The sequence below is a fragment of the Phyllostomus discolor genome, chromosome 6 (genome assembly GCF_004126475.2).
Source record: "Phyllostomus discolor isolate MPI-MPIP mPhyDis1 chromosome 6, mPhyDis1.pri.v3, whole genome shotgun sequence".
NCBI lineage: Eukaryota > Metazoa > Chordata > Mammalia > Chiroptera > Phyllostomidae > Phyllostomus > Phyllostomus discolor.
The window spans coordinates 137,829,322-137,853,604 of record NC_040908.2 but is presented as its reverse complement, the minus strand read 5'-3'; the positions used below and the strand labels follow the sequence as shown (position 1 = coordinate 137,853,604).

The window sequence follows — 24,283 nt, the reverse complement described above, 5'->3', positions numbered from 1 at the left end:
GAAGAAAAGATGCTGAGCTTGGAAAGCAAAGATGATGGCAGTTGGGTATAAACTAGTATAAAAGCATCATTTAAAAAAAGGATCTGATTAAAATAAAATAAATTTAAAAAAGGATCTAACCCCTACCATTTATTTGAACTTGGAGATGACAATGTACTCAAATAAGACAACAGAAAATCATGTGTGTGTGGTTTTGCCAGTGATTGTTAAATACAGTCATAGCAGAACATGGGATCTGATAAGGCCCAACTGCCTTCGTTGCTTTGCTGCATTTCATAACTACCTTCAAAGGCCTTGCTTTCACATGCTACTGAGCAGCGAGGACAAACCAGAAGAACAGACACCCTAGGTAACTGATAGAATTTATTACAGGATCAGACCAGAGCCAAGTGATAGCTTTCCATCTTCAACCACATCCACCAGCAATGTATTCCCCACAGGTGACTTCATTAAATAGCTTACTTACCTTCACAGTAGGCGGAGTCTCCCTGGACAGAGATGTAACCATTCTTGCACTCACAGGTAGCTTTTGTATTCCAGTTTTTGCACTCTGAGTTTTCACCACATTTGGGTCCTTCTGCACAAAAGTTATGACCTAGAAGAAGTGCATGTATTTTACATCATAAAAGAAAAGAATGCAAGACTGCCGAGTAATACAGAAAACATGAAACATTTCTATTATATTTCACCATGCATAAAAACATACCTTGCGATGGGAAAGGGTGAGCTGGCAAGGGGATGAGAGAGTAGGAATAGGAAACTGGAGACCATCCCGTGCTTGAGATTTGTTTTCCCCCTAATATTCAAACTCGGTAAAGTTGTTCCTTCCTAAAAGCTTTTATCCATACTGATCCTGAACTCTCTTCCTACCACCTTCTTACGTGACTAGTCTTTTTATAATTGTTTTATTGCTAAATTTATGATACATAGAAAATACATAAAATGAATATATAAATATATAAAATAAAATTAATATAACCAGAATATTATTAGCACCTCTTGACTACACCTCCCCAAGGAATCTCATCCCAGCCATCAGAGATAATTAACCTGAATTTTCTGTTAATCACTCCCTTACACATTTTTTATAGTTTCACCATGCGTATGTGCTTATTTCTAAATAGTGGATCATTTAGTTTGTCCATTTTGAACTTCACATGACTGAAATCATACTGTACATATCTTCTATAATGTATTTTTTCTATTCACCCATGTTAATGCCTGTAGCCATAATTCATTCATCAATGCAGTATAATATTCCACAGCATGGATTTTCCACAATTGATTTTACCCATTATACTACAAATGGACAGTGGAGTTACTTGCCTTGAGGCATGAGATTTAAACCTAAATTCAGGCCCTGAGCTTTCAAAAATACAGGTATTTCTTTTCTATACCCCCCATCTAGAGTTAACACTGACGGGAAAGTCTCCTTTTGCAGAATGAATTTTTCACACTTATCCACTGAGGATTCATCCTTCAAGGTTCTTGATTTATGCATCTCACAATAGCCCCAGGCTTTGTCTGCTGTCTACTACACAGTGTCCATTAGCAGCCAGATTCCACCAGCAGGGATTACAAACTGCCTTCAGGGCAAATGCCAACTCCAGTGTGTTGCTTAGCTCAATGGGATTGCTCCTTTTCAATATATCTGGTCTCTGATTTTCCCCCTTACTCTATTACCAGCTACACACATTCTAAAAACAAAAAAAAAAAAGTATGTATTATGCAGCATTCAGAGGTGAACTAGAAGGAATAGGTTATACCTACCACAAAAGCTGTGAAATTCAAATATGATAAAGTACATAAAACTGCTTTATCTTTAGACCAGTACATTTTAGTGAACAATAATTTTGCTGCTACGTTACACACAGGGTGAGCGAAAGTAGGTTTATAGCTGTGATTTCATGAAACAGAGTTCATTATTGTGTTATTTATTAATTATGGTATTATTTTCTATACAAACAACTGTAAACCTACTTTTGTCCCACCCTGTATTGTGGTCTCATAGAAAACAATAGATCTTGGAGTCAGGGGGTCTAATTTCTACTTCAGGGTCTGCAGCTAACAAACAATAAACCACCTTGCCTATAGAATATACTCGGGCTGGAAGGCATCTGTGGGTTTCAAAGAATTCCTCAGAATCTGGGGCACAGGTGAGCTGACAGGTAGGGCTCACGTCCCCATCCCCGATTCAAACAGAGTACCTCTGCTTTGATGTCTGACAGATCGATCATTTGAGCCACAGTTTCTGGCTTCCAAAAATACAAAAATCACTGAACTATACAAACGTCCAGTTTAATTCCTTTCAGTGATAACATTCTAGAATTTTTTTTCTTTGAAATAGAATTTTAAATCAACAATGTTTAGTTTGTACTTGTTCTAAAAGATGATAGAGTAAATGACTCTTAGTAAATTTCTCCAACTGCACAGTCATGACCACAATCCAGCACCAGAACTTTCAATTGCTGTAGCCAGTCACCCTCATTGTTACAATACCATCTCAGCATCCAAGTCAGCAGCCACAGCATAAATCCTCAGTCACTGCTGCACATTTGCAACCCTTCCAAAGGCTTTGTCTTCCTTATCTGAGGTGTCTGAATGGCAAGACGTGTCAAATGGAGATCCTCCCTTCCCGGGATATTTGTCTTCAATTGCTGCCCACAGTCTCTCTCTCAAGTCCTCTAGATAGACAGCTCTTGGTCGTTTTTTCTTCAGCTGGTTATCAACACAGTCTGAGGTATGAGACTCCTCACAGTCACCCTCTTCCTTAAATCAATGTTTTTTTTTTGTTTTTTCAGAGTTAGAAGCTGTGACCAGATTGTAGTGCACACCCAAATGCACGCACACACACACACACACACACACACACACAAATAAACTGCCCGATATTCAAGTGATCTTACTTGACTATTTTGAATATGAGACTCTACAATCTCTAGGATTATTCTCCTATAATTAGAAGCACACGGTCATGTCTTTTAACTAAGTAAGCACTGGCCCAAATGCACAGAACGCCTTAATTTTATAAAGCTATTTACTGACTTCTTCCAACATGCTAGGCTCAGTGCTACGCAGATGGCACACATTACCCCATGAAACCCCCATAAGAACCCAAAGATTACCATCATCCTCACTTAGGAAATTAGGAAAATGTGGCCGAGACTTGAAGTTACTTATTCAAAGTAACACAGCTGGGACATGGCAGGGTCATGATTTGACTCTAAAGTTCTTGTTAAAACCACAAAAAGAAAAATTCTTCAGTGGGAAGCTCTTGGTTGAGAGAAACAAATCAGACATAGACCCTGACTTAAAACAAGACCCTGGCATAAACAGCTACTACTGATTACTCTGTGATGATTTTTGTGGGTCTCAAGCCTTCTATATCCCATAAAATTGTTTAAGGAGGTCCATTTAAGACCCAACTGCAGGTTCTGGCAGTCTGTTCTTAGCAGAAATTGAGTCTAGGACAGCTCTTGCACCCAAAACTTTCTGGCCTGTAGGTCACAACATCCACCCATCTCTAGAAGGAATAATAAAGACTCATGGTCCTCTCTAAGAGCATGAGAAATAACATTGACTTCTAGCATGTCCCACTTTACATAGGTTTTATCATTATAGTCAACAGCCCACTCGACAACTCCAACTGGATGTCCTCACAGGCATCTCACAGCTCGCCTCACTTCCCAAACCCGCACTCCCAGAGCTCTCCACATCCACCTATGATACCTTCACCCGCCCAAACCAGAATGCGAGGACCCATCTTTGCCCTCACTCCTCAAATACCAGCACTTCAAAATTCTGTTCATTTTATTTCATATCTTTTTAATCTATGTCTTTCTTCTCTACTCCACAGCAATAAAAAAAAATCCTGCTCCAAATTATTATCATCTCTCAAATGGAAATCGCCTCACTTGCCTTCCTGTTCCCCATCTTGCCTATATCAAATCTGTTTTCCACACAAGGGGATCCCTTTAAACCAAAACTGGATCATGTCACTCTCCCTCTTAAAAACCTTTCAAGGGCTTCCCATTTTACTTAAGAAAAATACAAAATCCTTAACTTTGACTTGAGACAATGAACAAGGCTTCCTCTCTCCCATCATTATCCCAACCATTGTCGCACTTGCATTTAATTCCTCTAACTAGTCCATCCTCTTCCCTTATCTGGAGTCTTTGCAACCTTGTCCCTTCAGCTCAGAACATTATTACACATCCTGCCAAAATAACTTCAACTTAGTCTTCAAGTCCCAGCTTAAATATGACCCATTCAGAAAAGGCTTTTTCTCCCAAGTCTACATAAAGTCCACTATTCTTTCTCAATGGGAAATTATCACAATTTCCTATTGTGATGGCTGGCTACTAATTATGTGTTTATTTGTTGAATAAATAACAGAAGCTCACCTCTTCAAGGGAAAGGATCATGCAAATTTGTTTACCTTGTATCCTAGCACACTATAGGTACTTAATAAATGTTTGTTGAGTTAATGACTAAATCTGCACAGCCCTCTTACCTAAAAATCAGAAGTGTTTCAAAGACGAATAAACCAGCCCTGGCCAGTATGGTTCAGTTGGTCAGAGTATCACCTTGTAAACCAAAAGGTGGCAGATTGGATTCCTGGTCAGGGAGCAATCCCAAATTGCAGGCCAGTTGGGACTCATCTGGGAGGCAACCAATTGATGTTTCTGTCTCACAACGATGTTTCTCTCCCTCTCTCTCTCCCTCCCTTCCCTTCTCTAAAATCAATAAGCATGCCCTCAGGTGAGAATTAAGAAAAGATGAATAAACCAAGGCTCATAGATGTTAACAACCTTCCCTATGGATACACAGTAGGTGATGGGTGAAAGAGAAACATAAACCCAAATACAACTCCAATACTCAATCTCTCTCCATCACCCCACATGACTGCCCAGCCATGATTTTAATCACCAAGGACCACTCCAAGAATGCTGTCCCTGGCCTGAAGACACCAGTACTCCATCGGCCATTCTCATTTTCTAGTCTGTGATATGCCTTGACTTTTTCTAAAGGCACAAATCTTGTTTCTTTCTCCAGGACACACTCCATTATTACTTTCTACCTGAAAACTCAAAGTCAGAAGAAAAATATCTCATCACACAAGAGAACACCACACACAGACGAGATCCCCAGAGGGCTGAGACCCACTTGGCACTCACACCGGAGTGCTGACAGTGAGCAGATGCTCCAAAAAAGACACAGAATGTGTTGAAGGGAGGTTTCAGGTTTTACCTGAACCACCGCCTTAATTTTACTTCCCACCAGAGGCATCATTCATTCATCTGGCAAATATTTATTAAACACCTACCATGTACCTAAGGCATGGTTTTGGGCAATAGGCATATAACAAAAAAAAGTGCTGGGAACAGCGTAAGCACATCCTCATTCACCTTACACTCTAGCGCAGGTGGACTGATGGTGAATGTTAGCTAACAAGGAGATATTGTGATGGAAAGGGCCAAGGTGCTCCAGGAATGCATCATGGAGAAGGGTCCTCACACAAGGTATTCCAAAAAGGTTAAGGATGATGAGGCTGGCTGAACAAAGGGTAGGAGTTCCACACACATGGAGCAGCAAGGGTCCACATCATGCTCAGGAAGTTAATGAAGAAACATGAACATTGGGGTCACACTTCTCCTCTACCAGGAAGTCTACAATCTGAACTACCTCTCGTGGCCCTGTATCTACAGTTCTGTTGCTAGTGTCAGCAATAACACCTGTAAAGCAATATGTTGTCTTTAAGTCCATTGGCCTAATATGCATATATTAAACCCAGCCTGTTATAAGGAAGCTCTTCACACTGCCACTCTCCTAATTCCCCTCTGTACCCTTTATAATTATAGCAAAACCATCCACCCATTCTGGCCAATGCTGGACAAGTGTCATTATGATTTATTATTGCAACTTCTTCCAGAGCAAGGAATGAATGGGCCACTATCTCTGGGAAGTGCTTGGTTTCTTTAAGATAAAGTCTGATTCACACAGAGCGTCATTGCTTGCCCTCAATCTCCTGCCCCTCGTGTATCTCCCAGCAGGTCATACAGGCTACTTTTGAAATGATGTACCTGGGCAATCTGCAAATGTACTCCACAATCCCCTACCCTAACTCAAACCTTAGAAAGCCAATCCCTTTCACATCACTACTGCTTGCCCAGCCTTGAAAGTCAGGTAAGAAGCAAAGGTGCACTGAGTATAGTGTATTCTATGGTATGGAGACAGCTCCACCCATGAACTGGCTAGGGGGGATAGGGTCCAAAGAGCCTTTGTGTGAAATGGACATCCTTATGTACCCATAACCAACATTCACAGCACAGAAGCATGGGCCCTTGAGAAATGAGAACATTTAACTCCTATGGACAGAGCATTGGGCCATCGGGATGAGCCTGTTAGGGACTGAGCTCTGGACCCTCACAGGTTCTATCTTAGAAAGCAATTTTTCTTTCTGCAACAGTTAACACCCAAGAGCGTTCCAATCTCAGCAGTCTGGCCTTCGCATCAGGTCTCCTATCTGGGGCATGTGCCTCCTTCTGGAGGCTCCCTGGACCCTGGTCCACTGTGGCATTTTCAGGACCACAGGCCTCATGGACCCCCAGAGACTGAACTCTCTTGCAGAGGCCCTTTGTTTCCAGCTTTACCAGTTTAACGTGTAGCCCTGTCACTCCTGTGTCCATGCAGCCCAGGGCTGCAGGGCTTGGTCAGATTCCATTTGTCGATAGCAGGGGACCTGACCCAGCTACAAACGACCAGTTCCTCTATTTAGGCACTAAGTTGCATTCTCACTACTCGCCTCTTTTCCAGACTCTTTCACCTCAAATACCCTGATGTGTATTCTCCCTAAATCATCACAATTACAAATGCACCTAAAATGATGAGGAAGACTAGGAAAAAACTAATATGACTCCAAGACCCTTTGGGAGGATTCAATTGAAGGGCATAAAATCTTAAATAGTACAAATAATCTCCACTAATGTCAGTCCAGACCAGATGACAAGGCAAGTGGGCATGAATTAAAATTACAAATAAACTCATTGGGAACAGATGTTGGAAAGAACTTTCTTCCCAACACCGAAAGTTTTAAACATGCAGCAAAACCCTCCGAAGTCACTGGCGACATTGAAGATACAATTAGAGTCCATTATGAGGAAAATTACACCCCGAGGAGTGTTCAAGAATTCTGGAATGGGCCAAATGATTGGTGTGTTTTCCTGGAGCAATCCTGAACATACAGACTGAAAATTGTTGGCTTTTTTTTCTTCCCCTTTAGCTGTGCACACCAGCAATTCGTGAACAATCATTTTTACGGGAGTTCCATGCACGCTTTTATTACTTCTCCCCAGGCAGAAGCAGAGGTGCCACTCCAGTGCCCACTCCCCGCTGCTCTACCTCCTGGCCTCACGCTTAAGTAGACAGGCTCCTGCTATATATAGCCCTACCCCAGGGTGATGATGAGGCTACACAAGTCTCAGGGAGCTCAGGCACACACTGTCCTGAGGCAACCACAACAAAAAAATGCAGCCATGATTAGGGCTGCTCTGGGGATGCTGCCGGTGACTGAGGCCTCTGGTCGCACCAGTGGCAAAGTGGCCTCTCCCTGCCAGTGTCTGTCACCCTGCTTCTCTTTGCATGTCTTCCCTCCTAACTGGTCTGTAGTTAGTTCTTCCCCAGGAACATTCTGGCTGCACTAATCAGCCCTGAGGATGTAAACACCTATTTGGATGATTACATTAATTTTTCTCTAAAGGACAAGGGAATTAGTTAGTGTTTGGCATGACCCAAGGTGTCTGAGACCCTAGTAAGGATATCAGTTCTGTTCATATAGGGAACACCCTAAGTCAGTCATAACTATTCTTAACTCTGAGGTCCTAGGTTTATGTCAAAAAAAAAAAAAAAAAAAAAAAAAAAAAAACAGAAAAACACAGTGTAAAGCTATAGTCTTCACCTCTCTTTTTGATTATTTCATTGGGGGTGGTCACATGGGAAATCATATATGCAAATGGGTATGACTAAAAAAACAGCTTCACAATCAAGCCAACAAGTTACAACTTGAGGAAACGAGTCATATCTCGGCAACATGGGTTTTAATGTTATTTCACATAAGCAATACATAGAGCCTACCAGCTGGTACTAAAAATAATTTCACTCAAAGTCAGTGACATAAACATAATAGAAATATATGGTAGAAACACATCTTCATCTACCTTGTCTCCTACATTTAAAGAATCAATTCATAAAATGCCATCATTATAACAATCATTATTTTAAAAGTTGAAGAGCTTTCTGGATATCGTATGATCCACCAATGGAGATCAGAAAGCAAAAAGCACTCTGTACTTTCTCAAATTCCCAGTCCTAGCCCCCTCACACAAGGTGGCTCATCAGTCCAAATGAAAATAAGCCCTGGAAAACTTCAATTTCCTGAGCAGGAATGAGAAAGGTTTTGACTCAGACCTCTGAGGAATAATACTCTTGTGGGGTGATTTCCCTCAGAAGAATGCCCTGACATTCACAGCAAGACAGACAGAGATGATAAATATGCTAATTGCATGGCCTTCGGTGTGGATACCGAAGGAGGCTACAGCCACTTCATTTTCCGTAACCAATAACATCAGCGTGGCAGAACCCAGACAGGCAAAAACACACCACTGTGCTTGTCCCAGAACCACATATTTCAGGCCCTCCGAGTCCCTCTCTGCTGCCTGCCAGGCAGCACACAACCTCAACCTACAAAGCAAACTTTATGGCCTTCCACAAGCGGGATAAAAATTACTTTACATACAAATTGAGTGTTTCTTTCTCACCTTTTCATTACTTTCTGTTTTAGAAAGGGGAAAGGAGGAGGGGGAGAAGGACTGAATAATTCACCTTCGCAGAGGTGCACTGGGTGGCCTAGTTTCCTCAGAATAGCAATTGGCCAACCCCTTCCTCCTCTTGCAATACTCCACTCAGAAAACATGAACACGGAGGGAAAAGTAAAAGACAAACAGAAGTCAAAGGCGAAAAATATTTCCCACAATATTGTGAGTAACTAGTATGTTACTTCTAAAGATACTCTCGCTAAATAAATTGGAATTAGGAGATATTGAGTAAAATTCACCAAGAATATAGTTTGAGACAATAGATCATTGAACTCATTTGGATTGATTTTTTGTTCCCTGCCACATAAACTTTACATTTTCATGAAAAAAAAAAAAAAGAATACCCCACTGCCCAAACAAAGAAGCCTTTCATTTCGTGATTGGCAGATGTGCAGAGCAAACCCTGGCATGTGGACACGTGGGTGGGATGCTCTGGCCTCCTCTCTGTTATGGGTCAATGGGGAAGAAGGAGGTACTGACAGTAAGTGGTGCTGAAAAGGGCTTTGGTCAAAAATGATGCTTTCTTCATCCCAGTGTCTGAATTCTGGGATGGGAGCAGAACAGGAGAAACCCATATACCTTGATAGTTTAACTCCACCCTCTCCCCACCAGAAGTCCCTCCCACCACATGCTTTCTGAAGACTTGCTCTGGTTCCTGTCAAAATATACATAAATACCTGTAATACACATCCTTCCCCCCCAAAAAAAACCCCATCAGCTGCCTAATGAAAGAGTTGGCAGCTTCCTGGCTGAGGAGAAAGCAGGCAGGAGGAAGATAAAGAAAATCTTCACTGCCACAGACTGGTCCTGGCTATGATCTAATCTCTGACACCTTATTCCTGCCTCAAAGCTGAGACAGCGAAAGCCTTGAATGAGCCTTAGGTTTAATGAGATGTCACATCTCTCAGCATCTTCACTGGGAAAGAAGCACATGCATTCATAGAGGTGCTAGTAGAAGCAGTCACACCTGGTCTATTGTAAACTGGGGCATAGCAATGAAATGTCTCTTGAATTTCTGTGAGATAATCAATGATTCTGCTCTAACGAAACCATAAATCAGAAAGGATTTGCGTAGACTGAGTCCCGCTTGGCAGCTCAACAAATAGCAATTGATAGATTTTGCATTAAATTGCCAGACCTTCCTAACAACCCTATCAGTTCCCAATAAATGCATCCCTCTGAATATTCTAGTCAAGTGTTAGGTCCTTCTAAAGCATCCCAGTAGCAAATATGCTAGTAGCCACAAAAGCCAATAAAGAAAGGAAGATACTGTAATGGCATGGTATCGCATCGCTGATTCTAAGAGCCATTCATGGCTATCAACATACTAAAGTTTCCTAAGAATGTTACCAAAATATTGCCCTCTAATCACCAACCATGGAGAGAAATCTCAGGCTAAGCAGAAACACTCCATGATAATATACAACATTTTTATATATGAGAAGGTGCTAGCAGAGGGGCCAGCACATTATGGGCTGCCACCTGCATTTGTACGTAAAATTGTATTGGAACACAGCCGCACTCATTAATTTATTTATTTACCTGTTGTCTATGCTGCCTTTGCAATACAACAGCAGAGTTAAGCGGTTGGAAGAGAAGCCTTCTGGCCCTTAACAGAAAATGTGTGCCAACCTTCGCTCTGAAGAAAAGATTTTTAACAAGTAAAATACGGGGTTGCCTAAGCTACACTGTTACACTGCAGATCCTTAACTCTAGAAGCTTCCGAAGGAAGCCAAAGGGGATCTAACTCACTGACTATTTGAGAATGCAGAGGAGGATTTATGATGGGTATACTTTCAAAAAAAAATCTGTAAGTTTAACTGGATTTGTTTTTCAAGATTTCAAGTAAATGTAAAGACTCCTAATCTCCTAATTAGATGTCCTCATCTAATTCTGCCTGGGTGAAAAGTTTTAGGGAGGAAGTGATATTTGAGGGGTTTGAAGACATGAGGATAAATTTGGGAAAGAAGGGGATTTCAAGAAGAGAAAGCAAAACAATTTCTCCCCAAGTATTAAGTAGCAATTAGGTGTTACTTACCTGAGCTACTTTTCCTCACAGAAGTTTAAACGTGATATATGAATCTATGAAAAAGGATTTACTGTAAGTCATCCTCTGTCAGGTGTGGGAATTGGCCCATGGAAAGGGCTGAAAAAAAATGCTTCCCATCCCACTCGTGAGAAATATGTAATAACGGTGATAAAGGTCATTACTGCAGGAGCTGTCATTATCATTATTACAGGAATTACTGTGTACTGAACACTTATCACGTGCTAGGCATGATGCTAGGTGCTTATGCCTGATCACATTTAATAATCCTCACAACAGTCCTATGAAGGAGATGCTATTATTATCCTCATGTTCTAATTAAGGAGACTAGGGCTGAGAAAGGCAAATAGGGTGCCCAAGTTTCCAAGTAGCAGAACAGACTTGTAGAAGCCATGCTATTACCTCCACACAATTCATTAATCCCTCACGTCCCCAAGGCCACGATCCCCCAGCCCAAGCTTGGCCCCCCACCAAGCCCACTTACCTCTGCAGACCCTACAGCACTGATTCTCTGGGAGAATGTGGTCCTTTTCTGAGCAGTTCAAAGGGGGACACGCTTCCGTAATTTTTACTAAAACTCCACCCTGGAAGTCAAATAATAAGAAAAAGTGTTCATATTTTTAGTCAACAATACCAGGATCTAATGCTCTTGTGAACAGCCTGCAGTGATAACAACTTACAACAGTCAACAGTTCTCCCAAGAACTACACAATCATGACAAAGTGACAAATCAGTGAGCCTGCTGGAAGAGAAGGAACACTCCCGTTTCTATACCGAAAGAGCCTCAATTTCAGCAAACAGTTTCTGAGTCTGGTCTGTGTCATAGAGGGTCACTGCCAGTGCTCTGGGAAATTATCGCAATGATCAGCTGTTGGGTGGGGGAGTCCTACTTTGTCATGTTTGCTGATTTCTGTGGTGCAATTGCCCAGACAAAGACAGATTTTGAGCTACCAGCTTGATGTCACTGAACACAGATATGGGGAGTTACATCCATTGAGCTCTCGGAGCGCCTCCAAGCCCATTCCAGTGCTCCACGCATCACAAGCGCTGTGGGCCCCGAGATGAACAAGACATCTTCCTGGCCTGTGATGAACTCACGGTTTGGATGAAAAGAGAAATAAAAAACCTCTGAAGCTAGAAACTGTAATACAGTACAGGAAGCCCTTTAAAGAACGTGCTCTAATTAAGGCATGATAATGTGTCATGGGAAAATAACTAATTCTGCCCAGGTGTGAAGAAATTATGAGGATGCCACATTTGAGGAAACTTGAATAATGGAATAAAATAAGGAGGAAAAGACTTTCCTGGCAGAAGAAACAGACAATCAGCTAAGGTACACAGGTACGTATGAGCTAAAGGGGGTTGTTCCGATGAGCACTAGACGTTCCCTAGATGCAAATGAAATCACTTACAATAAAAATTTAAAGATTCAGCAGGTGATTCTTTATGACCTCATTTCACCAAAGATCCTCTTTGTTCATATTATGAGCATCTGTATTTGGTTTTGTTCTGAATTTTAAGAATCATCCCATTAATTATTATTCAAAATCAGGTAGAGAGTCCCAGATTTTATCTAAAATGTAAGGTTGTTCTCTTCCATTTTTAATAAGTATAGCATATTCTCACTTGCATTTCCTTTTGTTTATTTCTTTTGCATTTTTTTCAATTACAGTTCACATTCACTACTACTTTGTACTAGTTTCAGCTGTACAACATAGTGGTTAGCCAATCATATACTCTACTCTCTTCTATTCTTAAGGGGATGTTTAAGTGAACCAAGAGGCAAGCTCGAGAAACAGTCTCATTTGAAGCCAAAAGGTAATTTCCCACATGATGGGAGAACGGGACGGGGCTGGACAGCCAAGAGGAATGAGGACGGCGCTGACTTTTCACCTCCCAGAGATTCTGTCATGCCTGTGGCCCCAGAGTCCACTGACTTGGCAGGAATTCCCATCCTAGCAGACATATCCATTCTTAAATAAGAGCATAAACACAACTTTAAATGTCAAGTATAAATTTAACTCCAACTACTCATCATTTGGATGGTTTACACCACGGCTTCCTGGCCTTTCTCATAGTCTTCAACCCAGACAGTTCATCCCCCAGCATTCCTTGGAGTGTCGTTTTTTTTCCTTCCTCGTTCTTCTCTCTCTATCCTTGATCTGTCCAAAGACAGCCAGATCTCTTTCTTTTCTCATGATTCTATCTTAAAACGGGGCCTAGGATCTGAGGATTTATTCTGCTATTCATCCTCAGTTCACCATTTCAGCTGTATTCCATTCCCACCCCCAATCCTGACCACATAGGGTGGCATGTAGCCCCAGGGGTGAGTTAGCACCAGTCTGAAGGCCAGTGGGCCTGTCAGATGTACCTTCCTTTCTCCAACAGAGAATCAAGCCAATTACTACAAACCAACGGAAGTTAATAACCTTGCTTTTAGGAGCGTAAGCTAAATGCAAAGGAAAATGCAATGCTTAATTACTGAACCATTATTGCCTCTACTTCTATCCTTTAATATTAATATATTTTTCATTACCTCCTGCCTCCTTGTATAAATAAGAGTAGCAGACACTGTTGGACCTCTTTTATCAGTTTTGTGTGCTCATCCCCCAGCTTCTGAATGCTTTGCTGCTCATGGATCTTCCCTGCCCCATGCCCTCAGAGGGGTCACCCCGGAGCACTGGAGCCACTTTGCCCATGCAGAGAACCAGAGTTATCTACAAGTTCTACACATCCCACTCCCAAGGCCCAAAGACAGAGCCTAACAGGCATGGGACATTCTTCACCTGGAGGTGAGACAACAGCTGGAGTGTAATTTATACCCCAGAACCCCTGGAAGGTTTCCTGCCCCTCCCTCTCCTGCATTCCCCCCACACTTGTGGACTTCTCCTGGGACCTACCACAGTAAATCCCCTGTATGGAAACCCTTAGTGCAGGGTCTGCATCTGGGAGAACCCAAACGAGGACGATAACATAAATTTCACTTGTACTGTCAAAAATCTAACTACTAAGAGATTATCACTAGTAGCGAGATTCTGCAGTGATTTCCATTTTCTTCCTTATAAAACTGTTCCCTCTATGTTCCAAATTCCTTATCTTGGGTATTTGTATTTGCTCTTGTAAAAGAATTGTTCAAATGCTAGAGATTTTTTTTAAGTAATCACTATGACAGTTTCTTTTTAAATAATAAGGGCTCACTGTGGTTGATGATTAAATCAGTCAACAATTGTAATCAACCTTTAACATATGTGATGAGTAAGAGCATTTGAAATGTTTAAATAGAGACAAACCATTTTGCATGAATTTGAAAATAGTAAGTACCACAAATCCACTTAGGCCAGCCACATAATTAGGCACAGACCTTTTTTAATTGTATTTTCAACACTATATCTGGTAAGAAGTATCTAATGATTAACATTTTTCAATCCTCCTGATTATAATATGCTGTTTTATGACCCCTGGAACTCTGCATTGGTGGGAAAATACAACCCTTCCAGTATTTCTCATTTAGAGCAACCATTCCCATTTCATTGGTCAAATATAAACACTTTTAAGTTACTACTCACTGTGCTTCAACCTGAATTTCTAATAACATATAAAATTCACATCTTTACGTAAAACGAATTTGTTGCTGGCCTAAAGAAATATTGCAGGGCATCAATAATTGGACAAACTTGAGCGAGACAGCTAGAAGATATTATTCATCTTGATTTTTAATTTTTTTACTTATTAATTGATTTTATAGAGAGGAAGGAAAGGAGGGAAGAAAGGAAGGAAGGCAGTAAGAGAAAGTGAGAAAGACAGAGAGAGAAACGTTGATTTGTTGTTCCACTTAGTTATGCATTCATTGGTTGATTCTTGTATGTGCCCTGACCAGGGATCAAACCCACAACCTTGGCAAATTGGGACAATGCTCTAACCAACTGAACTACCTGGCCAGAGCTCATCTTGATGTTTAAAAAATAATTTATTAACTTCTGGGAAAATGTGGTGAAAACATTGGAAACGAGAGTTAGTTTCTTGTCTAATTGGTATTGCTGAAGCATTAAAATGATCCCGGGAAAATGGAAATGGGCGAATCTCCAGGCAGCCCTTTGTCAACTGGGGATCTGCATCTGAACCACAGACCACAGAAAATTACCTAATTATTTGCTCAATTCTCCCAAGGATAGTACTTACATAGTACCATTTTAAATGCCTAGGAGAGCAGCTAATTCATTACACAGAACAGGTACCATAGGACATTAGAGCTTCAATCTTGAGAAAGGCTGCCAACAAAAGACTGGAGGCCCTCTGATCCTACACCCATCACCCTCTCTCCCTGCTGACAACATCTATTAAATGTGGCCCAAGGCTCTTCCTATGGCCTTTTATAAAAAGCTATCCTTTATCAAGGAAATCAAAGAGCCATTGCCTGACCAATCTGGTCTTAGGTAGATTAAGAAGTAATAATTCAATCCTCCTGAACTTACTTTTCTAAAACTCAGAAATGAGAATTACTTCCAAATAGTCTAACAGTATGCAGAGTGGCAGTGGAGAAGCTAAGAGCCAGATGACACGAGCTCAGGTCCCAGCCAGCTCTCTGGCCAGCTCTGTGACTCTGGTCTTCAGTGCCTTAATTCCCTCCTCTGTAAAGTGGAGATAAAAAGAGGACCTACCTCATTGTCTTCTTGTGATGTTTGCATGCAGTAACATGTCTAAAATGTTTTAAACAGTGTCTAGAAAATACTAAGTGCTCAAGTAATGTTAAACATTATTGTCAATGGCCCCTCTCTTTCTACACCAAGTAAACGTTTAGTAAATAACTGTGGAAAAGCCATAGAGGAAGAAATTAATGACTTTTAAAAGGATGAAATTACTCACACATACACACACACCACTTGCCCAAATAGAGTAACCTATATGCCCCAACTTCTTTCTAAATTGCACAAATATAACAAACAGAAACAGTAAAAAATGAATCAAAGTTTATAGAACAGGGGTGTCAAACTCATTTTCACTGGGGGCCACATCAGCCTCACAGTTGCCTTCAAAGGGCCAAATGTAATTTGAACTCCTTAACAGTTAAGGAGTAGTTACATTTACAGTCCTAAAATTACATTTGGCCCTTTGAAGGCCACCACGAGGCTGATGTGGCCCCAGGTGAAAATGAGTTTGGAAATGAGTGTAGAACATGTACCATGCGCCAATAACGCTGGTAAGTGCCATTCTAACAATCTGGCATTTAAATCCATGCCCCTATTTTAGAGAGGTTTCGAATGGTGTCTCTCTTGATCCTCTCTGATAATAACAGAGATCAAGTCATCACTGCGACCCCACTGCGACCCCACTGCGACCCCATTGCTCCTCTGCCAGTTGTGAGGGACAGAGACATGGCAGATACTGGAGTCGTCAGCCCAGTGGGCAAAATTGCCTTTAGTCATCCCAGTTTTCCCAGGGGCAGAAGAAAAGAGTAGGGGCTTTAGAATCCAACTCATTTTCCCTCCCCTAGAACCAAAACAATTTACAGAGAGGGTGACACGTGTCTCACAGTCAGGGAGGACACGTATGGTCCTACTTACAGAATAAGAACAGCTCACGTTCACTGAGGACTGACTTTGTGCCAAGTTCTTTACATGCTTCATCTCACTTAATCTGCCCAGCATCCCTCAGTGGTAATGTGCCAGCCCCAGATTGGAGACCATCCACCAGCTCACCCACTCCCAGGCCTGGCAGCTTGCCTTGTTGATGGAGAGATCATAGAGCCCTTGCTAGCACACGATCCCCACTTCTGCCTCTGCCTCAGCCTAAGGAGCCCCTGAGCACAGCACCCTCTGACTTGGAGACCCACACCTGCACGCCCACCAGACTGTCTGGGCCAGGAATCTCTGGCATTCCCAGTGGCAGCCAAGAGGTAGCAAGTGGGAAATACATTAGGGAAGTTCAAGGGAGTGAACCCCTGGGGGTAGATTCTAACCAGTGAGAGACAGGAAACAGGAGAGAGCCTTCCCTCCCCAAAGTCCCCCATAAAGAATTGGACTCAAGCTTCCTGAGAGACTCTGCAGGTCTCTGCTGCATCAGTCTCCCGTATCTTTAACATGCAGTCCTTTATTTCCCCCAGAAAATGAGAGAATGTAGGTACAAACACCAGCAAAGATGGCCTATTCCGAGACACAGTGGTCGACATCTCTGTAGATGCCCCACAAAAGCAGCCAGGCTTTGTTGTGGGGCTGCATCTGCCCTAATGTGCCACCTTGTGTCAGCTCTCCGTCCTTCCCTTCCTGCCCATGGCCTCTCACTCTGGCGTTCCTGGGACGAGACCTCAACCAAGTAACTGCACAGCTAGCTCCCACACTTGATCCAGCACATTGCTCAAATGCTGCCTCCCCAGAGAGGCCTTCCCAGATTCCCGCCCCAAAGCTCCCGAGCCCTTCAGCCTGGTTTACACTGTTTATGGAATGTGGCACTCCACTGTACATTTATTTATGTTCTCACTGCCTGTCTCTCCCACCAGCCTGCAAGTGCCACAAAGACAGGGACTTTGTTTTGTTCGCTGTTGTGCAGTCCCGGTATGCATCAGTGGCTCAGTGCAAGGTTGCTGAATGATTATTGAATGAGGTCTGTGGTTCTACACCTCTTCTTTCAAGAAATACATGGGAGGAGGCAGGCAGGAGACAGAGGCACATTCTGATACTGTATCAGACACTGGGGTGTTAAAGTGACACTGTCCACAACTGGCATCACAGGCTGCTTCCAACACAACTCCAAACCCTTCCGCAGGGCCACCTGCCATGACTCACAGTAGATTCTACCTCCCTTCCCCTTTTCATGTCCTTTCCTTCACAGCTTTGCCCAAGGCTACCTGACCCACAGCTGACCACAAGCTAACCACTCAATGACAGTGTCTGGGACCTCCCGTCCTGCACTCCAGCACACCACAGAGTCCTCCTTCTCAGGGACCCACTCAGGCCACCATGCTCCACTCCAGAACCCTGTCGAAAGCCAACATATCTATCTGAAATTCCCTGCAAGGGACAGGGGTCACCAGATTGAAACTTACCCGGCATTCCCGACAGCTCTTGGTTAAAATCCTCTGGCCTTCCGCAAGGACTTTTCCTCCATAGATACATTTTGCTGTAATAAAATAGAAAAATGGGTCAGACAGTTAAGCTATGCAACCAAATAACTGCAGAGGTGCCATCAAACTCCAACTGATTCCACAGAACACAGATTCTCTGATTCTAAGCAGTACAAATCTCTGTGTCTAGAGAAAGACACAGGAACACTAGGGGGTGGGGGGGGCAGGACTGCTGCCTCCCCCAGTCAGACCACCATAACAATTATGTTTGTCCTGAGTCCTTCACACCAAGGACATGGAACTATCGCAATGACACAGCTGCAGAAGGAACTAGGGAGTGAACTGATGTGGTTAGAAGTTAAAACAAAGCAGCAGTTATCGTCTCCAAGGAGCACAGGAGCAGGGCTTTGATGCAGACGCCCCTGCTGTAGGATGAATGACTAGGTGCAAGGGAACTCCCCTGTGTTCCATCCATCAGAACTTCAGCCACAGGGCAGAAAGATGCCATTTCTCCCTTGTGATCATGAAAAGTGCGTGTCCTGAGTCTATCAGTTCCCAAGAAGCTCAGAGACAACTAAGAAATATGGCCTATGCCACTTAAGTGCTTTATCAATGCACTAGAGAGACTGCCTTTGGAAAGGTGAGCCTCACAGGCTAACGGGGACATGGAGTAGATAGGCCTTGTAGAGAACTTAAAAGAGAAGCATAAAATGGAGCTCCCACCACTCAATGTAGATTCCACTGGGACTCCGTCCTCACCTCAACTTGCTGACCTACTTTTAGGCAAGTGTGGAACGTGTTAATTTGATACAACCTTCATGTGTCTCCACCAAACTCACCAGCCACATCGACAGGACCAGGGAAACAAAAGCCTAATCACTCCCTCCCCAGCCCAGATGAGGATGTTTCTAGTCCTGGCCCTAGGAAGAAGCAGAAGTGAAGACATGCACGCTAAGAGATCCCTACCACCAATCACTGTTTGTTTTATAAAAATTACCTCACCTCCCAGAACCTCCTTTTTTATGTCTGTTCAAAACAGGTTGATTAAATGTGATAGTTTCCTAGTTCTATGTCGTTATGACTCTCATGGAATGTTCAAGTATGTAGGGACATTGGCAATGAACTTGTCCAACTCCTGTTGGCCTCAGGAAGGGGAAAGCCCAGAGGCACTGGTTTACTTAAACTCGCGATCCCACAAAGGAAGCTGTGGTGTGCTACCCAGATCCCTCTCCACGGCCAAAGGACACACTCCTGCAGCTGCTGGAACAGTGGACAACCAACAGCTCTCAGCTAAGATTTGATCTAAGACTTGTTCTTGGCTGAAGAAGAAGTCCAAGGTCAAGTCCCCTTCAGCCAAAGAGTGGGCGATGAAGGTAGGACAAAGTCCTGGCCCTCAGCCCCACTGTGGATAACTCTAACAGGTCCTCTCCACTCCGGAGCTCCCTGTAGGAAGGACTGAGGGAGCTGCCGTCACTGCGCCACAGCTCAGCTCTCCTCCTGCCCAGGTCTGCTTCCTCCTCTCTCTCATCCTCACTCCAGGAGACCCTGACAGAGCTTCCTCATAAAGCACAAGTCTCCATGTCAGAGTCTGTTTGCCCTCAGAATCTGACCCACTGCAACACACATCTCACTCAGATATGTTCACACTCACACCCACTATCAGTGAATGGTCGCCGTATCCACCCCAGCCCCGCACCCCACCACTGGGATCCTTCTCACCTGTGCGATCACTACCCACATCCTCGCCATGATCCCTCCTTAAGTTTCTCAAGTCAACCTGCTCTTCTCCATCCCCCACCACCTCCTCACAGACAGTCTTCATTCAGGCCACCTCATCCTTCCAGTTTAATGCACCTGAACTTCCTAACTTGTCTTCTGTGTTCTGGTTTCAATCTTCACCCAGTCCTTCCCCATACAAAAGTCAGATTTTTTTAAGCACAAAGACAAGGTCCTGCTTTAAAATCATTATGGATCTCTAGTGCCCTCAATATAGTTCAAATTTCTTAACTCAGAACTCAAGGCCATTCACGTGCCTCCTCTTTGTCTCTCAAGCTTCCTAGCTCAGCAGTACCTTTGCATTTGGTCATCCTCCCAAACATCCACACCGCAACAACTCTCTAGCCAGGCATTCTTTCCCACTCCAGGGATTTGCATAACTATTCTCTCCTCCAGGAAGATCCCGTCTCATCCACCTTCACTGGCAGCCTCCCCTCCTATATACCCATCAGTTCAGCTTCAACTTGGGTCTGACTTTGAACACTGATGCAATGCCTTGACCGTGTGCTTCTGTTGTACTTGGACCTAGCTCTAACACAGCACATTTCACATTTTATCTCAGTAGCCCAGTTAATTATACAGTTCCCCTGCTAACTGTAACTGCTGGGAAGGTAGGGACTGCGTCTATTCAGTTTTATCTCCAGCCCCAAGCTCAGTGACTCTCTGGGCCTATTGTTAGCAACAATAAATAATGTCAGAACTAACGAGCCTCAGGTTGGTAGTAAAAGCCAGTCAAATTTCCTGATTCCCAGATAAGAGTTCTTTCTGCTACTCAATGCAATTCTTTACATTTATTTTTATTTTTCAATTACAGTTTACATTCCATATTACTCTTTATGAGCTTCCCATGTACAGCAAAGTGGTTAGAAAATCACGTACTTTACCGAGTGGTCTCCCCACTGCTTCAAGCACCCACTGGCCCCACACACACTCATCCCGATGTTATTGGCTGTATTCCCTCTGCTGTAATCTACATCTCTGTGCTCTGTGACGTTAAAGGCAGACACCAAGGGCCTCGGAACAAAAACAGCAACAATGGCAATAAAAACGTAGAGAATCGATGTCATTTTCTAGGCAGACTCCTTATTGTCCTCATTAAATGTATATACTCATACATAGTCATGCCTTGGTACGTGTCAGCTTCAGAACTCATCAAACCTGGCACACATCGTATCTTGACAAGAAAAAATGCTTCATCAATCGGCGCTTGCTCACCACCCACTGAACTTGCTAGAACTTGTATGAGTCATGATGCCACCCGGCAAGAGAAAACGCTTCATCGTCGCTGGCTCGCCACTCGTCGGGATGAATTAATGACGAGTACCGAGGTACCACTCTGTGTGTGTGTGTGTGTGTGTGTGTGTGTGTCCCTAATCATCTTTTATGACTCCATTTTTGAGACAAATCATGACTCGCTGGCAGTAATGATGATGTGGGTTCCCCAGTTTCCTTGCAGCTTGCATGGGGAGCCCACAGCTCCCAAAGCCTGGAACCCCTGTCTAATGACCTCCCGGACTCCCCGGCACAGCGCCGCCAACCTGGCAAGGCGGTTCACTCCGGAGTGGCAGTTCTGCTTAATGCCCTGCTGTCAAATCTGCCGTCTGCTTCCTGCCCAAGCTGGGAAGCAAAGAAGTAGGCTTTCCTTCCCTATTTTGCCCCGTGGCCTGCACAATGGCACAAGCACACTTGCTACCCTGTCCAAAGATGCATGCCTGACTACTCTCTTCCCCTGGCTCATCCCAAACTCCTATCTGGAGATGAGAGTGTTTCATTGTTTACATTCACAGCACACATGGGGACTCATGCAGCCCTCAAATCCACCAGTCAGTGTAAAAATCAAATGTCCACTGAACTTTATGTCCTCCCATAGCAGTGTGCTTTGGGGGCCTCGAATAAAGTCAGCATGATCCTGCACACCCGCCAACCACAGCTTTGGCACTGGTGCGGGATGTGGCTATGATCACGATACCAAGTGTCTGTGAAATTACCTTAGGACAGCTTTCAGGACCCCCGCCCCCCACCCAGACTGTGTCCTCCTGTCTCACACCCACCCCTCTTCTCTGGCAGTGCCCCTCTTTGCCCGCCACCACCTTCCGTGTGCCTAACATCAGTCCTCATTACCCAGCCTTCAGATCTACAGCCGGAGGGCTTATTTTTGACGTCTGAGGAAAATCAAGCACAAGGTGAGTCAGGCTCCGGTGCCTTTGGCTGGGGCTTTGGGGACTCCAATCCGACAGCTTCCAGTGCCAGTAGAAATGTGCATGGCTACCTGAAGCCCTTCACATCACACTGGGGACATGCAAACAAGGACGTTTCACAGTGTCCGACCGTGAAATTGACACTCGGCACCAACACACCCTTCTGAATGGTGTCAGAAGAAAACGTCCCGAGGATTTAGAGAAATAGGTGTACAGTCGATGTTTCTGCACCCACAGACATCTGGCCCTTCAAACTTGAACCTGAGTTCTCTAGTGCAATGACTGGACACGTGTGCCATTTGGGTGAGTATTAAATAAACAATGGACAGGTACGACTCAGCACCCCTGTCAGACGTGGACATGGGGTTGCTCTGTCTTTGTTTAGGTATTGTGCCCTGCACATATTCCAGCCATCCCTTGGCACGCAGTAGCTTAGGATATCAAAGCCGGCAGTCTGCGTCCCGGTTTAAAGGAGAGTGGCAGTGAGACCCTTCCTCCCTCTGTGAGCTCACTCACACAGGTGGCTTTGGGTACCACCCATACAAGCCGTGTTCACTAGTTTCCCTGTCAGCATCTCTGCCACGTTTTCACCACAAACATTTTCACCACCTAGCTGGCTGTTGGCAATTTCACCACAGAAGATAAAATAATTTTTGAGAGTTAGATTTCATTTCTCCATTAACAAATCAACTGCCTGCTGCTGACATAATGTATTTAAGTTAGTTGTCAATTTCATTTCATTTCTCCATTGACAAAGTTCTCACAGTACTCCCATTTTTATGTTACAAGAATCTTAGCCAGAATGCATCCTATACAAGAAAATGACAACATATCAGTTGTCATTTTTGTTGACCACAACCATCCCCTCCCACCCAACAAAATCAAAAGTTTACCAACCTATGACAAGTAGAAAAAAGGCAACTAGCCCTGACTGGTGTCGCTCTGTAGCTTCAGCGCCAGCCTGCAAACCAAAGGGTCACCAGCTAGACTCCCAGTCAGGGTGTATGCCTGGGTTGTGGGGCAGGTCCCTAGTGGGGGGCACATGAGAGAAAACCACACATTGATGTTTCTCTCCCTTTCTTTCTCCCTTTATTCCCCCTCTCTAAAATTAATTAAATAAGTAAGATTTTAAAAAAGGAAAAAGGCAACTACTAATTCACAACAATCTTTGAGTGCATTCATCATCAATTCTTTAGTTGGAAAATGATATCTCTTATAATGAAGGAAGAAATTTCAGTGAAAAAAAAATCCTGCAACACTGAAAGCAGTAACAAATCAACAAGTCAAAAAAAAAAAAAATCCAAGCACAGCACACCATAAACAAAAGATTTCAAAGACAATGTATATTCATTTTTACAATGAAGTCTTTTTAATTTTGCTACTAATTTTTTCATGCTACATTATGTCCTCTTTAATGTTTCTTTTTAATTTTTTATCCTTTTATCTTTCATAGCGAAATTGCCTTTCAGCAATTACACAGTGAAAATGCTTGCAGCAAGCATGCTGGCAGCAAAGATGTTTACAGGAAAAAACCCTAGGACCCTCTGAGCAAGACGCCCACATCCACTGCTTGTTCCTCAGGCATCTCCAACTCAAACACACCGCACAGAATGCAGCACTCCCTGAACTAATTCTTCCACCTGCTTTCATTTCTGTTAATCACACGAAGAGTCTCTCCATCAGCACTTATTCCAAATCTGACAACTTGTCCCCTACAGTGTGTCCCTGATTCATTTGTCTCATCCAAAAAATGCTCATGAAGTACCTACTATGCACCAGACTTTTAGCGACCACTCATATCCACCCCTTCTTTCTCTTCTCCCCAGGCAGTGCTTACCTGCCAGCCTCACCACTTCCACCTGGAATATACCAGAATCCCACACCAAATCCACTCCAGATGCAGCACAGCAGCCCTTGTAAAAGCACTTCTTTGATCATGCCACAACCCTGCTTTAAAATCTTGCTTTTGAGTACCAAAACCAATGCTGTGTTTACTTCCATGATTGTGCATGTGCAATTCCCGGTGGCAGGTGTGTTGTTATCCACTTTGTCCACATAGCAAACTCCTATTCATTTGTCAACACCCTGCTCAGCTATTATGTCCCTTATGAAGTTTTCCTAACACACAAGTATACGTGCACACTTGCACACATGCACACTTGCACATGCACAAGTTTCTAACGGAGTTAATCTCTCCCTTCTCTGTACCGCCACTGCGTCTTACACAGGGGGTATGTTACCCAATACTCTATGGTGATGAGACAGTGCATGTATCACCCTGGACGGCAGGGGATAGAGGAGACAGGGTAAGAGTGTCAGAACAGGAGCCAGG

At 43.5% G+C, this 24,283-nt stretch overlaps 1 protein-coding gene across 2 annotated transcripts in view; it reads right to left on the bottom strand.

Moving 5' to 3' along the window:
- NELL1 (neural EGFL like 1) overlaps positions 1-24,283 on the bottom strand; it is a 729,686-nt gene that overhangs the window by 535,808 nt on the left and 169,595 nt on the right. For both annotated transcript variants that reach the window (XM_028515811.2, XM_028515812.2), the window contains exons 10-12: positions 17,960-18,033; positions 11,405-11,504; positions 467-595 (exon numbers count right to left, since the gene is read on the bottom strand). In XM_028515811.2, coding sequence (XP_028371612.1) covers positions 467-595; positions 11,405-11,504; positions 17,960-18,033 — 303 coding nt within the window. The remainder of the gene's footprint in view (positions 1-466; positions 596-11,404; positions 11,505-17,959; positions 18,034-24,283) is intronic.